Source organism: Asparagus officinalis, chromosome 4, assembly GCF_001876935.1.
Source record: "Asparagus officinalis chromosome 4, Aspof.V1, whole genome shotgun sequence".
Lineage (NCBI taxonomy): Eukaryota > Viridiplantae > Streptophyta > Magnoliopsida > Asparagales > Asparagaceae > Asparagus > Asparagus officinalis.
The window spans coordinates 141,794,584-141,812,965 of NC_033797.1; the positions used below are offsets into that span (position 1 = coordinate 141,794,584).

An 18,382-nucleotide genomic window follows, 5' to 3' on the forward strand; every position below is an offset into this window, starting at 1 on the left:
ATCTAGCATGCTGCAGTTAAATATCCTAATATTTTCCAAAATATAAAGTTTTTACATTCTGTCCTGTTACATAAACATAAGAATGCTCTTTGTAATTTTCCTATATGAGTTTCATGGTATAATTTTAGGATAATTCTATGTTTTCTACTCTTTCCATAAATACTTTATTAACATGCAATTATCTATTAATATATTATTTCATATTACTAATAATTAATATGATGTAGAGTTTTACAATAGCGTTGGAAGTTTTAGGGACCAAATTATACAAACTTAAAGTGACATATAATGTAATTAATTAACAGTGATAATTAATTTAGTTTAGTTAGTATTAGAATGTAATATCAACAAAGAATAATGATAGTATAGTCCTTGAAAAGTTTTTCCACAACTCCCTCTTTTAAAGGGAGTATGATTTAAATGAGAATGTGAATAAAGGGACTTTGATGAATACTCATGCAATTGACGGGCATTTTTGAAAAGAATTTTAACATATAGGATGTTATGTATGTATATATGGTCATGTAGGCATGTATGGATATGAAATTCTTGGAGAGGGTAATTATCACATATTGAGTATTTATGTGTATTCATGTATGTATTTATGTACGTGGTGAGGGATAGCTTCGAAGAAATGTTTTAACATCCTACAAACTTTTATAATTTATAATAAATGGTATAAGATTAGATAAGTTATGGAATCTTTAAGAGCCTAAAAAACTAATATTAAATCTTATTATTATGATGATGTGCAATTAATTTAATTTAATTTAATTTAATTTAAAACTAATTGAATGAGAGTTTGAGATAAATTTAATAAACAAAATAATTAAAGTTGGATTTATTAAATTTGAGAGGGGTAAAAAGTGTAATTAAGAGTTTTAGCACCCAAATCTTCTTTTATATGTAATATAGATATAGATATAGATAGATTATAATTATTCGTTTACAATTACATATTTAACTTCTTACAAATTTATACTTTTAATATTGTATTCTTCTTAAATTATTTTTGCATGTTTACACATGCTACGGTGTTTTCGAATTCCATTGTGAAGTAGAATTGGATTCATAACTCAGAATCCAAATATGTCACTATTATATCACAGTATTTGATGCCATAGGATTCGACTAAACTTGTTTCCAGTTACAAATATAAATTTAGTATTTCAGGGGGGTTATAAGGAAAATTCCTGAATCGCGCATCGATCTTAATCCCTAATAATAAACTCGAGGGGGATTTTTGTTCTCTCTCATTCGAAAAGTTGAAATACCCACGAATCAAAGTATCATCTTTTTCTAATTTTCTCCACAATTTTTCTTAAAAATCGAATTTTTCAATCTGGGTCGTGCTCTGATTTCTTCGTTTTTGGATTCTAGGGACCAAATGGGGGGATTTGTGAGGATTTGCCTTCAGTCGCTGCTGAAGCTGGTGAATTCTTTGATTGGGTTTGTTGGATTGGGGATGATTCTCTACTCTCTTTGGATGATTAGGGTTTGGTACAAGCACACGGGTAGCTTCTGGGATGATTCTCATCCTCCATGGTTTGTGAATATTTCTTATTTTAGTTGGTTTCAATAATGATTTTTTTATTATTTTAGCGTAATTGTTTCTGGTTTATAAGTTGTTGGGGATTTTGAGAAGGAATGATTGCTGAAAATATTGCTTTTGGGTTCATTCAATGATTACTGAAAATGCTGCAGTCTTTAGATTTAGAAAAGGTTCACTTTTTGTTTATAACGCTTGAGAAAGTAGAGCTTAGTCCATTTTCTATATATTTGTTTTATTCTTCACTAGCATGAATCTTTTATCCAAAAAAAAAGTAATTTTCTGCCTGAAGTATATGCTTCATGATGTGACACAAATTAGTTCTATTGTTGGGCATAATTGGCGACAGGCTGAGTATTAGTTTGTTACTTCGCTTAGATCCTATTTTTGAAATCTTTTTTTAGAGTGTCTTATATGGATGTACCTCTTTATGTTTTTTATCTTTTCAAATACTGATATTAACCTGTGGAAGTTCATATTTTACTTTCTAAGGGAAGACTGATAAAAGAGATGTTTACCATTGCCGAATCGGTTCCGATCAGATTATTGCCTTAAAACTTGTCACATTTTTTGATTCATTTTCTCTGCCCTTTTTCTGCGCATCATCTCAGTCTTAGTTTGAAGAGGGCAGAGGTAAACCAAAATCTTGATCTGAGACAAGGTCGACCTTTGCCCTCAGAAAGCCAGTCGAAGGAAGCTCAAATCAACTGGTAGGCACTATCGAGGCCGTAATGGGGCATTCTCGAAGAGCTTTCCTTCTTTTGTCCATCTCTTTCGATCTCTATGTTTTTCTCTCCACCTCTCTCTAGTTCAACAGCCATAAGCAGAGGATTCTTCTGTTCATCTCTCACTCTCCCATTCAGCAGAGAGTTTTGGGTATAAAAAGCTTTTCTTTTGATTTGTTTAGGTTAATTTTCTTGTTAAGTTTTGGTTAAAATTTTGCTTTCTATAAAGCTATTCTGTTAAGTCTTGCAAGTGGGAATTCCATTTTTTGGCAGTTCTTTGTCGCATGACTTGCCATTCCATTTTTTTGGCAGTTCTTAGTTGCATTGAATTCCAATATAAGTAGTAAAGCTAGTTATCATGATAAATAAATTTATTGAGTTAATTAAAATTTTACTTAAATATATTTTCCAATATCGTGATTCAATTAATTGCAAAGATATATTGGGATAAATGTCTTTGAATGCAAACTATTTCAAGTCGAATGACATCTAGGATGTTCCTCAATTATCGTATATGGAATATATAGAGCATAGTTGCATGGAACTCATTTCGTTTCGGTTCTTGGGACGGGTACAGGAGTGTGGTACGCCGCTTATTGGGAGTTGGGTGTGAGGGGGGTAGTGTTATATGGTACGCCAAGGAACCTGGTACGTTTTAGATTCGGTTCCCAAATGTAGGAATCAAAGGTTTTGCAAGAGTGAAGTTTAGGAAATATGCTAGTTGATATCAGTAATGGTAAAAGAACCGTGAGAATCATGTTGCAATTAAGGTATATATACTTTATTTGCTTAATTTCTGACATTATCTGTTGTTTATTCTTTTGAAAAAGAGCTATTTTGCTCAATATTTTAATTGGTTGATCTCTAGATTTTGTGAATCGGAATGTGTTCCACCACGATTCCGGGACAATTGAACCCGGGCCGCGATTCACTATGGGGTCCCATGTTCCCGACCTCAATGATAGAGAGTGTCTGATATGAATTCCCAAATTTGGCATCATATCACCGGTGTATATCGTCCAATATATGCTATCTAAATACAGAAAATACCTGTTTGGTATGAACCTGATATCCCATATTTAAAATCTTTATCAATATTGATGGCTTATCCATTCTCTTTAATTTTTTATGCACTGCACGTTGACCATACATGAAAGTTGGTTGCAATCTTAGAAACTTCTATGCATGTAGGAAGTTGTAACATTTGCTTGAGAAGAAGAGCATTCATTTAGCTTCTTTATAATAAAATGTAGCACATCCAGTTGTGTTGGTTAAATAATTTGGATCTGAAATTTCAAATTATATCTTTTGTTTATTCCGTGGCATAAGCAGGAGACTAATCCCACCTTTTTTTAGCGGTAGCAATCTTTCATTTGTTTTTTATCTTCATTACAAACTTTTTTCACTTTCATTTTCCAGTCTTTCAGTTATTATTTCTTTTCTTCTAAATGTAAATTCTGCTGGAATCAAAGTGTAATTCTGTGCTACTGCATAGTAAGCCTCCATCCTCCAGTTACCTCCAGTTATGATTGTAGCATGAGACAGAGAAATTGAGCTTCAAGGTGTTCCAACTCGCTCATTTTTTTAAATTCCTATGCATTGTGCATCTATGGAAACTGTAGGCTGTCTAAAAATCACAATAGATAGTTGATCCCCCATCAAACACCGATGATGGAAGTTACAATCTGACGACTTCCAGAAGGCTACAATTTGAGGACTTTCACGTAGAAGGCTACAATCTGACGACCTTCACGACAACTGATGAAATCTCTAATTCAACAGCATTCACAATCAACATCGGGAGTTACAATCTGACGACTCTCATATTTTCAAGGAGCCAAGACGAAGGTTACAAGGTGACGATCTTTGCAACGCTCTAACAAAAGAGACTACAAATTGACGGTCTCTTCATATTAGAATGCAAATATCTCTCAAACCGTGAGGAATTTGGCGAAACGGAGGAAGCGAACCGAAGCCTTTTGGCTTGGTTCGGATGGCTCCATCTCGTCGAGATAGCCGATTTTCATATATAATTCGTCCAATTCCGACGTACGGTTTGAAAGTTATGACCTGTTCTTCATAGCAAGTTGTGTTCTGAAGTCCGTCTGCAAGACTGGACTTCGTCAGAACATCGGACTTAGCCTAAAGCTGATCGAGCCCACCTAAGGCTCACCTCTGCATCCAAGATTCAAAACGCAGAGGTCGTTCCCGCGTTCTAAACTCAAAACGCAGAGTTCGTGGCTGCGTTCCAGACTCAAAACGCAGAGGCCGTAGCTGTGTTCCAAACTCAAAACGCAGAGTTCATGCAGAACTCAACTCTGCGTTCCAGGTCCAAAACGCAGAGTTCACCTCTGCGTCTCAGATGCCAAAACGCAGAGTTCACCTCTTGCGTTTTCAACTCCCAGCAAGTGCCTAACTCTGCGTCTCATCAATAAGACGCAGAGTTAAGGCCCAGAACGCTGTTTTCAGCGTTTTGACTCGTTCAAAACACTAACAGTACTGTTTCAAAACCGTCTTCCCCACGATGTAGGGAGCTGTTTAAGAGGGGGCAGTTACACCCCACTCAGCCCATTAAGGAGCTAATTAAGGGGGCAGTTACCACCCCTAAATCCCCTATAAAAATACCTCAAAACTCAACTGAGTTCGGGTCTTCTTTTTTGGGCTGGGATTTTGGCTTGGAGGAGAAGGCTTTTGGCTTTTTGGCTGGCTTTTTGGCTCTCGGCTCTTGGCTTCTTTTTTGGGCAGCACCAGAAGAGATCATCTTTAAGATCGGCAACAAGAGCATTCCCTTGGCTTATAACCGACTTTCGGTTCAAATCAACTCTTTTTCAAGAGTTCAAACTCGTTCAGAGTTATCAACTCGATCAGAGTTCAAAACTTGCTCTGCAAGTTCTTCTAAAACTCGTCAGAGTTATCAACTCGATCAGAGTTCAAAACTTGCTCTGCAAGTTCTTCTAAAACTCGTTCAGAGTTATCAACTCGTTAAGAGTTATTTTCAAACTTGCCACGCAAGTTCTCCACAGCGTCAAATCGTGAGGAGAAGACATCGTTCCAGTGAATCAAGACGTTCGGATCGTCAACGAGAAGCAAACTCGACGCGAGCATTCGAGGGAGGCATCTCATCGCCACCGTGAAGAACCCAGAATTAAACAAAGGGGAGAATCAAATTCATTCTCCTCTCTTTTGTAATCGGAATCCAAATTGTAATTGATTTTGAGAGGAATACAAGTCAAATTTTCTTTCACTGTCTTTTTACTGCAAATTTCCAACAAACAAAAGATGGCGACTCCGCTGGGGACTAGCTTCTCTGACAAAGAAGTGGTGGTGCAATCCGACGTTCATCTCACTGGAACGACCGTTGAAACTCTGATCATCGAGTTCGATCAAGCCAAGTTTGAGAAGGCCCTCTCCTCCGGATCCTTTAGCCCCAAGGCTATGCGCAAGATCCACAAAGTTTCCGAGGAGACTAAAGCTCCAGTTGTAGCCAACTCATCTAAAGACTATCTCCCATGGGGGTTGCACTGTTCATACAGTCCCCTCCCTAAAGGAGAAGTCTCGACTTTGGCACGACTCCAGAGCCGATCCTCCAATCAACGCGAACTCCGCGTTTATGAGCCTCAACATGAGCTCTGCAAAAGCCCAGCTAAACGCAACTCTCAGGAGTGCGTTTCAGAACTCAAACGCAACTCTCAGGAGTGCGTTATATCATTTAAACGCAGACATCAAACCTGCGTTGATCTGGCTGAACGCAACTCTCAAGAGTGCGTCCCAGAACCAAAACGCAACTCTCAGGAGTGCGTTTCACAAACTGAACGCAACTCTCAGGAGTGCGTTTCTGAATCCGAACGCAGATCGCAGGACTGCGTTTCACTAGCAAAACGCAGACTTTGGTCTTGCGTTAATCAAGCTAAACACGACCCTCGTGTTCCTTCTTTGGAACACGATGTGATTCGTCGTGTTCAAAATGATCAACATGGATTTAAAATTCATGTTTACCAAGAACCAGTCCCATCCTTTAACGGACAGGGGGTTCCATCTCTACCCTCACGCTCTGTGAGAGGTGCCAAGGAGACTAAAGCTCCAAAGGTTGCTCCTATGCCAAAGGAAACCCTCTCCTTTAGTCGCCGAGATTACTCGAGCAGCCCTACCTCTAAAGGAGTGGGCTCAGTTTATGCCAAACGCAGCCCTCAGTGGTGCGTTGTGCAATCAAAACGCAGCCTTCAAAACTGCGTTGATTTGGCAGAACGCAACTCTCAGGAGTGCGTTTCAGAACCAAAACGCAACTCTCAGGAGTGCGTTCAAGATCCAAAACGCAGACTTACAAACTGCGTTAACCAACAAAAACGCAACCGGCAAAGGTGCGTTTCATCAACAAAACGCAGACTTCGGTCTAGCGTTAGTAAAACAGAACACGACCCTCGTGTTTCTTCTTCAGAACACGATGCGATTCGTCGTGTTCAAAAAGATCAACGTGGACTCAAGATCCATGTTCACCAGGAGCCAGTCTCATCCTTTAATGGACAGGGGGTTCCATCTTTACCCTCACGCTCTGTGAGAGGTTCATCCCAAGTCTCTGACTTGCGGGAATTGCTGTCGATGTTCAACCGACCGACGAATGTCGTTTTGCTCAATAATCGACGACATCATCACAGGAAGAAGACTTTAGAGGTTGAATACCTTGGAGTCACTTCTAACATGGTTGGTAGAGGGAGATCATCAACCCTTAGTTCCGACGGGTCAGAGACAGATCATTCTCCAAGCGTCAGAGAAATCGCTAACGAGTTTGAAGGAGTCTACCAACGCACTCGGACGCAAACAGGAGCCATTCCCCCTGTCAACTATCGGAGTTTGGCCAGAGAAACTAATTCCGATGACGAACACTCAGCCATTGCGGAGTCCCAATCATCAAGCTCTTTCGTTGGGCATGAGAGCTTCATCCACATGGCAGAACATTCTGAAGACCTTTCAAAGAGACTTGATGAACAGGAGGCCATGCTCAAATCTCAGCAGGAGGCCATCAATGAACTCATGGCCATGTTGACTCAAATCGTCGCAGACAAGGCCAAATCTCAAGAGACAGATTCGCCGCTTAGGCAAGAATCTTCCCGGAGAGGAAAAGCGTCTTCATCCCGACCTCACACAAGCAAAGGGAAGGGAAAAGTGGTTGATGATGCGGCTTCTGACCAAGAAGCCCACAGCCTGGAATCTTCCTCTGATGAAGGAAGAGAGACTGAGAATGAGCAGAATCTTCAGTCTGCCAAAATGGAAGAATTGGAAGCCCGCCTTAAAGCCATTGCTAACAGAAGCGAGCTCCAAGATGAGGGAGTTATCAGACCCTATCCTGCCGAATGGGATGCAGCCCCTTATCCTCCAAAGTTCGAGGTCCCGACGCTACAAACTTTTGACGGCACGGGATCACCGAACCAACATATTTATCATTTCAAGTCACAGACTGGAAATATAATATCGAACGATGCCATACTGGCTCGATTGTTCATTGGCACCCTCAAGGGAATTGCCTTTGAATGGTTCAGGAAACTGCCTGCGGGCTGTATCCAAAAGTGGGCGGATCTAGAGAGACTCTTCCTGTCAAGATTCTTTGAAGAGGATACAGAAGTCTCCATCCATACCCTTCTCGCTACTAAGCAGAAGAAGAGGGAATCAGTCAAAGCCTTCGTCAAAAGGTTTCGAAATATGGCTTTGCGTTGTCCGACAGGTATGACACAGTCTACCCTAGTACAAACCTGTCGACACAACTTACAAACCGACCTCCTAGCTCGAATAGGAGTTGTAGAATGCCGTTCCTGGAGACAACTAATCTCTCAAGGCGAGCATGCTCAAAAAATTATTGCCAGGATCAAAGCTGAAGAACCAAGTAGGCAGGATCAACCTGAGCAATCAGACCAAGCCCAATCTTCTCCTGAGCAACTGGACCAGGCTTACTCTTCCCAGTCAGAAGGGAAAGATACTACGGCCACAGAAGTCAATCCTCTTCAGTAGGATGGCGGGTCCAACAACTATCATGTTAACAGTTACCTCTGATAGTCAAACTCATCAGATAATGGCCTACCTGGTGATGTGACTCTATTCAGACTTCATGGATAGGGCCCCACTAGGTGATGTGCCTTGTCTACCTCTTTTTTATTCCCCTGCTAAGTCTTCATCAAGACTGGGGGTTGGTTACTTGGAATCCACTGGATTAAGAGTAACGAATCTTTCACATCGTCGAGTTAACATTACACTTCTGACGATCATCATCCCCACAGAGTATGCATTCAGTTTGCATCACTCCAAATTCTTGTCACGTTAACAATACACCTCTGACAAAACCCACTAATCTTGCATCTTGCAGAGGGAATTGATTCCAAGATTAGAAACTCGTTATTTGGGGGAGTCTGTATCTGGGTTAGGAATTTAAATGTCTGAGAGATAGAATCGACTTTATTTCTGATATTTTGTCCGCTGAAATCGTTTAGGAGTGATTCTATTCAAAGGTATGACATGGTTGCTGGTTGAGAGTTTTTTGTTCTTGCTCATTTGTCTTGTTTTGATGCCCATTTGTTGGGGGCAGGCATGCTAATATATTTAGATTATTGTTTCATTTCGTTTTTTTTTAATTTTTATAGTATGTGTGTAACTACAAACATAGTTGGGAGCCTCCATTTGTTAGATTTTATTTTTGCTAAGTTTAGATTTTTGGTATCATTGGTTTTGTTGTTTTCCTTTTGCTTCTATAGAGTCTGACGGCATCTAACATGTTGTTTTGTAGTAATTTGTTGGGTTTTTGTTGTTTTTCTTCACTAAAATGGGTATGGTTGGATTTTGTTCTTATCTTCTCTAATCTACAAAAAGATTCTCGTTGGTTGTATGTGTTTCTTTTATTGGTCCAAGATCAGAGTTGAGATCCAAAGTATTCCGAAAATTCGTCCCAGTCAACCGCGAACTTTCGAAAACTTTGGAGGGGGTTCTGTAGGCTGTCTAAAAATCACAATAGATAGCTTATCCCCCATCAAACACCGATGATGGAAGTTATAATCTGACGACTTCCAGAAAGCTACAATTTGAGGATTTTCACGTAGAGTTCCTCTTGTTGCCTAAAATCTATCAATTTTTGTTCAAACTTTTAGTTATTGAAAGTATTCTAATTTCCTTTCTGTGGTTTTTCTTTATCTATAAGATTTGTGTAGGCTGTCTAAAAATCACAATAGATAGTTGATCCCCCATCAAACACCGATGATGGAAGTTACAATCTGACGACTTCCAGTAGGCTACAATTTGAGGACCTTCACGACAACTGATGAAAACTCCAATTCAATAGCCTTCACAATCAACATCGGGAGTTATAATCTGACGACTCTCATATTTTCAAGAAGCCAAGACGAAGATTACAAGAGGACGATTTGTGCAAAGCTCTAGCAAAAGAGACTACAAATTGACGGTCTCTTCATATTAGAATGCAGATATCTCTCAAACCGTAAGGAATTTGGCCAAACGGAGGAAGCGAACCGAAGCCTTCGGCTTGGTTCGGATGGCCCCGTCTCGTCGAGATAGCCGATTTTCATATGTAATTCGTCCAATTCTGACGTGCGGTTTGAAAGTTATGACCTGTTCTTCGTAGCAAGTTGTGTTCTGAAGTCCGTCTGCAAGACTGGACTTCGTCAGAACATTGAACTCAGCCTGAAGCCCGCCAAGCCCGCCTAAGGTTCGCCTCTGCATTACAGAGTCAAAGCGCACATGCTCAACTCTGCGTTTTCAACATCAAAACGCAGAGTTAATCGCTAAAATAGCACAACTGTGCGTTTTCAGCCGTTAACAGGCTCAACTCTGCGTTTTTAGTCTAGAAACGCAGAGTTAATCTCTAAAACAGCACAACTGTGCGTTTTCAGCCTTTAAACAGGCTCAACTCTGCGTTTTCAGTCTAGAAACGCAGAGTTAATCTCTAAAACAGCACAACTGTGCGTTTTCAGCCTTTAAACAGGCTCAACTCTGCGTTTTCAGTCTAGAAACGCAGAGTTAATCTCTAAAACAGCACAACTGTGCGTTTTCAGCCTTTAAACAGGCCCAACTCTGCGTTTTTAGCCTAAAACGCAGAGTTCATCTCTAAAACGCATGCGGCCTGTGCGTTTCGACTCCCAGCGAGCGCCCAACTCTGCGTCTCATCTTTAAGACGCAGAGTTTAGGTCCAAACGCAAGAGAACCTTGCGTTTTCAACTCCCAGCAAGTGCCTAACTCTGCGTCTCATCAATAAGACGCAGAGTTAAGGCCCAGAACGCTGTTTTCAGCGTTTTGACTCGTTCAAAACACTAACAGTACTGTTTCAAAACCGTCTTCCCCACGATGTAGGGAGCTGTTTAAGAGGGGGCAGTTACACCCCACTCAGCCCATTAAGGAGATATTTAAGGGGGCGGTTATACCCTTAATCCCCTATAAATACCTCAAAACTCAACTGAGTTCGGGCTGGGATTTTGGCTTGGGAGAGAAGGCTTTTGGCTTTTTGGCGAGCTTTGGAGATCAGCGACTTGAAGGAGCTCTTGAATCATTTTGGAAGGCTTTTATTGAAGCCTTTGAAATTATTCGGCCTTGGCTTATAACGAACTTTCGGTTCAAATCAACTCTTTTTCAAGAGTTAAAACTCGTCAGAGTTATCAACTCGATCAGAGTTCAAAACTTGCTCTGCAAGTTCTTCTAAAACTCGTCAGAGTTATCAACTCGATCAGAGTTCAAAACTTGCTCTGCAAGTTCTTCTAAAACTCGTTCAGAGTTATCAACTCGTCAAGAGTTATCTTCAAACTTGCCACGCAAGTTCTCCACAGCGTCAAATCGTGAGGAGAAGACATCGTTCCAGTGAATCAAGACGTTCGGATCGTCAACGAGAAGCAAACTCGACGCGAGCATTCGAGGGAGGCATCTCATCGCCACCGTGAAGAACCCAGAATTAAACAAAGGGGAGAATCAAATTCATTCTCCTCTCTTTTGTAATCGGAATCCAAATTGTAATCGATTTTGAGAGGAATACAAGTCAATTTTTCTTTCATTGTCTTTTTACTTCAAATTTCCAACAAACAGAAACTGGTTTTAACTTTTGAATCTGTCATGTACATGCATATTTTCTAAGCTGTTTTATTAAAAGAGAACTCTCATAATTTGCTTTAGGCTCCCATTGAACTGCCTATCGTGTAACAATCAATTGTTATCTTGTTGAATTTGAATTCTGTATTTGATTCAATATGGGAACAGATGTTGAGAATCTTGACCAGATTTGGTTTTGGTGAATACTTTCAGAAATTGTAAATTATCAGAATTACTTTTTGCATGTTTAATATCCAAATATCTGCCACCTTTCTGTGTAAAGCCCTTTGTATAACATAAAACTATATAATGTTATTTTTAGCTACATTTTTCATTAAGCTAAATTTAGTAATTATATAATGTGTAGTATATGTTTCGTGTGTGCGCGTATGCGTACACATACATGTACATATCAATCCTGCATGATATGTTGTTTTGGGGACCTAACACTTGCCCAGTTTGCATATTTTTATCCAATTACATCCATACTTATCAGCTTCCAATATATTTCTTCTGACACTCAGGAGACCAGTGTTAAACTCCAGTTAAACATATTTTGACTCTCTGGAGTTCTCCTAAAAATTATATTAGCCAGATAAATTTCTATATTGAATCGATCAAAATTGGAGATTTCTCTATCCATTTATCTGCCTACTTATCAGCACCAAATGCATTACTCAGCATTTGGCACCTTTGTGAATTAATTATGTTAAACTCCAACCAGACACTGGAATTCCCTGGTTATATTTGTCCGATATGTTTCTATATCTGAATCCATCCAATTCAGATATTTTAAATGTCCATTTACACTCATATTTAACAGCTTCCAGTACATTAATTGTTTGCTGTCAGCCTGTCACTGTAGGTAGTAGATACTAGTGTTAAACCTCAATGAAATAGTATTTAGACTTCAGGAATTGCCTTGGTATAATACATTTGTTGTTGAATGTATTCAACTTCATTATACAATCTTCTTTCATTTCAATCCCTTCACTTTTTTTTAATGTGTTTATGCTTCCGTCAAAGTTAAAATTATCCTTTTATTATGACTAAACCAATTAAAATATGTCTTTATAAGCATATATACATTCAGTGAAACTTATCATGTATGAGTATAGAAATTGAAATTTTCTTGTTCTAAACGTCCACTGCGGTCCAGGTACTATTTAACATACATATTTCTATTATAGCTTGAGACATATACATGATAAGCATTTGATATATCAGAGTCTAGGAATCTGATATTGCCATCTTTTAGAAGATGACTATGCTCTTGAAATTCAAAATTAGACCTTGTCATAGGAGCTAAGGAAACAAATGATGTTTCTGGACCAGTTAATCTGAATTTTCCATGATATCTGTGAACATGCAGGTTTATCTACACTTTCCTTGGCCTTGGAGTTTCCTTGTGTTTGATAACTTGCTCTGGTCATATTGCTGCAGAAACCACTAATGGTCATTGCCTTTCTTGTGTATCCTTTTGCAACCAGGAAATTTTCTCCTTCTTTACAAGAAACACTTCTGCTAGTTTTTCTGATTAAGACTAACATTTTCTGTAGATTATGACAATTGTGGTTCTGCATTCTACTGTATTAAGACAATATTTACAGTTGATACTCTTGGGGTGCTTGGATTTTCCTGATGATCTCTTGAAGTTTTGTCCTCTATATTCTTCTTCTTTTACTCATGAGGGTGTTTGGGGGAGCTTATTTTTTGGTCAAACTAGCATTTAAGTTTGGTTTTTCATATCTACCTGTTTGGTAAAATATCAAATAAGTCATCTTATAATTCCCATTTTAAGGTGGTGTACCCCAGCTTATCAAAAACTATTTTATAAGCTCACTTAGATAAGCTAGGTTTGACCAAACAAATTATTATTCTACTAAAAAAAGTTTTTATACAATGCTTATAGTAAAAGCCAAAGCCATCAAAACTAATACAGCTTAAAAGCTTATAAGAATAAGCCCGGCCAAACACCTTCTTGATCAGTAGAAAAATTGTTTTGTCAGAACCTCGTAATCTTTAGACACTTTCCAGTGTTTTCTTTTCAACTTAGTCATGATTATTCATGTTTCTGCAAGCAAACTTGTTCTAGATCTTCTTGGCGAACTTTGTGTTCAGATTGAAGAACTAAGGTTGCACTCGATGAACTCTTGTGCTATGTTTCCTACTAACAAACAAAAAGTGTTGTGAAGGCTTCAACTTATATGCTATGTTTTTTTTCTTCAACACTTCCCACTGTTCCTTCTCTCTAGTCATAATTATTCTTCCTACCTTGCTACCAGAAATATGTGGAGTGTGAATCTAGTGCAAATTTTTTTAGCTTTTGGAGAAACCCCTTAACACTTTTTTGAGTATTATTCACGGCTTTGAGGAAAAAATAACCTTAATCGATAATGTTTTGCAATTATTATTCCAAACAAGCACTGTTTTAAAAAACCTCCGCCTAGTCCGCTTAGACGTACGCCTAGGCTTAGGCGGTACCTAGGCCGCCTAACTAGCACCTAACGCCTAGGCAGTATTTAGGCTGCCCACCTAGATTTTACGAGTGTTTAGGGGAGCATTGTCTGCTTATGTGGATTACACCCTATAGGCATTGGTTGTAATTTTATGTGTTGTAGTCTATACGTCCTCAAAACTCCATTAACCTCCAAATATGAACACCTCCACTACCTCCTCCGACCTTCAGCAAAACCTCATCGATCACCATTTAAATGAAGAAAGAAATCCGTCTAGACACCAGTCCGGCATCTAAGCTTTCTTAACATTGACATTCACTATCAATTATTGTAATTAAAAATAAAAAAAAAACATCTTAGGCTCTAGTCTTGTTAATTATTGTTTTGGCTATTTAGTATCTAAGTATGCATGATTTATTGTGGAACTAAGATTGTTATCTTTTTTTTAAAATTTATATGAATTTAATACATATTTTTATCAATTATTATAATTAAATAATTTAAAAATAGTCAAACGCCTAGGCAGCGCCTAGGCGTACGCCTAGGGGTGTAGGCACTAGGCGCTAGCTCAAACGCCTAGTCTGCCTTGCGCCTTCTGTAACATTGCCGAGCTCCCCCGATTTCTGTAACTACTAACAAGGTAAAGAGTAACTTCTTAAATATCTATTTAAGTTAGTTAACAATAGTAACTTAAACTTAAGAAGTGTAAGTTAACAGTAAACTTAAGTTTAAGTTTAAGTTTAAGTTAAACTTAAGTTTAAGCTAACAGTAAACTTAAGTTTAAGTTTAAGTTAATATTTTAAGTTAAACTTAAGTTTAAGCTAACAGTAAACTTAAGTTTAAGTTTAAGTTAATATTAAGTTTTTTATTGATGGTAAACTTAAGTTTAGGTAAACAGTAAACTTAAGTTAACAGTAAACTTAAGTTAACAGTAAACTTAAGTTTAAGTTTATTGTTAACTTCAACTTAACAGTAACTTAAAAGTTAACAGTAATTTGAGTTGAGAATGAGTTTTTTACTGTTGAGATGAACTTATAATTTGAGTTGAGAAGTATAATCATATAAAGAGCTATTGTAATTGGTAAACCAAACAATTTAGTTAATAGTGTTAGTATTTTAGTATTTATCATATAAAGAGCTATTGTAATTGGTAAACCAAACAATTTAGTTAATAGTGTTAGTATTTTAGTATTTATGCATCTTTGATTGAGTATATATATATTTATCTTCAAGTATCACAATTAAAAAAATAAAAATAAAAATGCCCAAAAACCGCTTAGGCGCCCGCCTAGGCGATTAAATGCTGGGCGCCAAGTCCGACGTCTAGAAGCGCCTAGCGTTTAATGTAACATTGCAAACAAGTATCGTATTTGATTCTGATGAACTAGAAGTTCACTTGCAAGATCATACTGCGACTTTGCTCCTTGATTCAGTTTGTTGCTTGGTCCTCCCTTTTGTTGAATGTATTCTGTTGGCCATTGGGCCTCATCTGTGCCTCTTTGTATTGACATTAAGTCCGTCTTCTTTCTAAGTCTAGGGGACTTCTGGAGAATTGTTCCTTGGTTGCAAAATTTTAAACTACATGACCAACAAGTCTTGGGGGCTTCCGGTTAATTTCCATCTATGCCTTCCATGAAGTCTTCTGCTTGAAACAAGACCCAGAAGGCATAGCTGATGCTTGTGATGAAGTTGTCAACAGCTTAGGTTCTTCGATGTCAAATGTCACGATACCATCTATCACTACTCGGCTAATTTATTGCATGTCATATACTCAATCAAGAAGATATCATACTTGGCCAATGACTTATTACTCTTCGCACTGATTTGTTTCATAAGTTTGTACAATTGTGATCTTATTATTTTCAAATTGGTAATTCTTTAGATTGCTGTGAGATGTTTGCAACCCAATGGATAGACACATCACTGTTGAAAATTCGGAGGAGACATAACTCTATCAATAACTATATGACAACATACTCTTACAGAAATTCAAGGCCTAATTCTATCCTATGTTCAAGAGAGTTCTATATTATCTACTAATTAAATTGTGGATTGGTGATGTTTGACACTGAGCCAACCTAGCAAGCATTAGTTTTAAATGAAAGTTCTCACCCCAGTAACTCAATTTATTCATTGATTAGTGTGTCTTTTTTCTCGAGTATAATTAAGGCCTAGGTAAGGTACCATATTACTGTCTATGGGAACTTTTAACCTGAGAAAGACAATTTTACTTGTTTTCCTTAACCTTGATGTGAACTATATAGTACATGGTATTTGTCTTTTTGCTCATTATGCTGGAGGCTGCTGTAACCGCAGACATATTTTTGAATAGGAACTGGGAAGAGGTACCCATGATATCTTCCATTGCTCTGTCATTTTTGTCGTATCACATGTCTACGAAATTATGTAGTTATAAATTTGGTTTTAAATTCCGACATCAGGATTTCCCAAAGGATGATACAGGGAGATTCAACGAGTTGAAGAATTTTGTGAAATCAAACTTTGAAATGTGCAAATGGATTGGCTTGGGTATCGTTGGTGTACAGGTATGTTATTATTCAAACAATTTTAAGGAAAACACTATCAAGTCTATTAAGCCCATTATTCTTACTATTGATCGTCCCTTTATTGGTCACTTATATCTCTTTTGATTGACGTGACAGGCTTGGGAACAAATGCGGATATATTTTTTACTTGAATACTTTCAAGGAGAAACAATTATTTTTTTCCTTTTTATCACTTTTCTGCATGAGAGAAAGCATCTTCATGATTTGTTCCTTCCCTCGCCAAATATACCTAAGTAATTGGTTCTAAGTGCAACAACTCTGAAATTGCATAAATTTTTTCTTCCCCCGTCTCTTCTTAGGAGCTTTTAGCCTTTTACCTGCCAGAGCAATATTTTCCCTCGAGTGTTAATATATTGGTCGTACCATCTGTCTCAGTGTCTATGTGGCTTTTCGTAGCCTGGTTAGGCATGTAAATTGACAGCCTTGTATCATAAGCTAAATCATAAAAAGCCATAAGCGTATGGATATATGATTGAATTTTTGTTCTATAATCAGCTAAGAGGATAGGTTAATGTGGCAAAGAGGACTAGAGATACATCAAAAGGACTTGGTTGATGAAGCAATTAAGATGGATATGATAATAATTAACTTACAGAGGAGATCTTCCATAATGGATGGAAGAATAATATTCATGTAGCATATCACAAAAGTTTGGGATAGAGGCTTTCTTGTTGTTGTAATTACCTAAAAACTACATATCATTTTACAAATCTCATTCTATACCTTTTGGCTCTTAAAATGCAAATTAAACATGTCATTTTGCTCACATAACTTTTGTGAATTATACCTTCTACTCTCATTTCTCCTCATGAATAATAAACAAGATTGCCATAATAACAACCATCATGCCTTCTATACTTATTGTAGGCGTTCTCTATCTTCCTAGCTATGGTTCTCAGAGCTCTTGGTCCAGACCAGGGCAGCTTCTACGACAGCGACGATGAGTACGTACCTGCAAGGCTCCCACTCCTCAGAAACCAGGTGCAGTACACCCCATATGTTATCGATCCGCATCCTGCGGTCCGTAATGATTCTTGGACCACGAGAATAAAAGAAAAGGTGATGGTAATCAATATTACTCTTAACAATCGTCTGCATGTATCACTTGCACAAATCCATTGATAGATCTGTGTTTCCTTCAGGTTAGCAGAGGTTAAGTCTCTTCAAAGGGTTCACTTGGGGGTACCTCATGATGTTCCATGATATTTCACTGTGTACATACGTATCATGTAGTTTGGAATGTACTATCGTGCTCTGTGGAGGAGATTACATGCTTTAAATGTTAGATTGGTTGTTTTATTAACTATGATGAAATTGTTACGTGTATAGCATTTTAGTAGATAAAGAAAACGAAGGCGAGAAATCTGATCTCCCTGCTTTATAGTATTGCAGAAATTGTCATTGATGTTTAAAGGTTTATGCTTGGCACGAGTTGCTTCATTACACTCTAAAGAGCAAGCTTCCTCTAAACCATGGGAAGCATAATTGTGCTTCCTCATCATCATCCAGTATTTATTCATAACTTTCCTGAACCGTCTCTTATTATTCTGTCGCCCAACTTTTTCTTTTGCTTTCTGGATCTATAGATCATATCGGGGGCGGAGATAGCGACACAGGTCATGATACTATCAATTCTAAATCAGTACAATCGATATGGAATATCCCAAGTGTGGTTAGAACTTTGTATCAATGTATGAAACTCTCAATGTCTCACGATAAATTTCATGACCCTGTGTGAAATATGTCATCCACTCTTGTTGTGTATAGGATGATATCGCCACTCTGTAAAGAAAGTGATCTTCCACCAACATTTTTAAAGGGCTCTACCCATACCATTAAAGGTGAAAGACGTTCATAGTATCAAATGATTTTCTTTTAATGTTTGATTTGATAGGAGGGTAGGTACAAAATATTTTTCCTTTTGAATTGCTACAGCATCACGCGTTTTTAAATTATTACAGTATACCCCGTGCTACAGTATTAATGTTATAGTATTTTCAAAGAACACTATAG

The 18,382-nt window shown here is 38.0% G+C and overlaps 1 protein-coding gene across 1 annotated transcript; it reads left to right on the forward strand.

Annotated features, from left to right (window-relative positions):
* Nucleotides 1,155-17,809, forward strand: LOC109839595 (tetraspanin-19). Its single transcript, XM_020408083.1, has 7 exons — nucleotides 1,155-1,286; nucleotides 1,381-1,545; nucleotides 12,716-12,815; nucleotides 16,067-16,147; nucleotides 16,244-16,348; nucleotides 17,237-17,428; nucleotides 17,512-17,809. The coding sequence occupies exons 2-7, from the start codon at nucleotides 1,388-1,390 to the stop codon at nucleotides 17,524-17,526; spliced, it is 651 nt and encodes a 216-aa protein (XP_020263672.1). The 5' UTR covers nucleotides 1,155-1,286; nucleotides 1,381-1,387; the 3' UTR covers nucleotides 17,527-17,809.

What these genes read in the sequence shown, in the direction of transcription:
- LOC109839595 (XM_020408083.1), top strand. Translation starts at nt 1,388, where the DNA reads ATGGGGGGATTTGTGAGGATTTGCCTTCAGTCGCTGCTGAAGCTGGTG. An exon ending in ATGGTCATTGCCTTTCTTGT is followed by an intron (nt 12,816 to 16,066) that starts GTATCCTTTTGC and finishes TGAACTATATAG; the next exon opens with TACATGGTATTTGTCTTTTT. An exon ending in TGAATAGGAACTGGGAAGAG is followed by an intron (nt 16,148 to 16,243) that starts GTACCCATGATA and finishes TTCCGACATCAG; the next exon opens with GATTTCCCAAAGGATGATAC.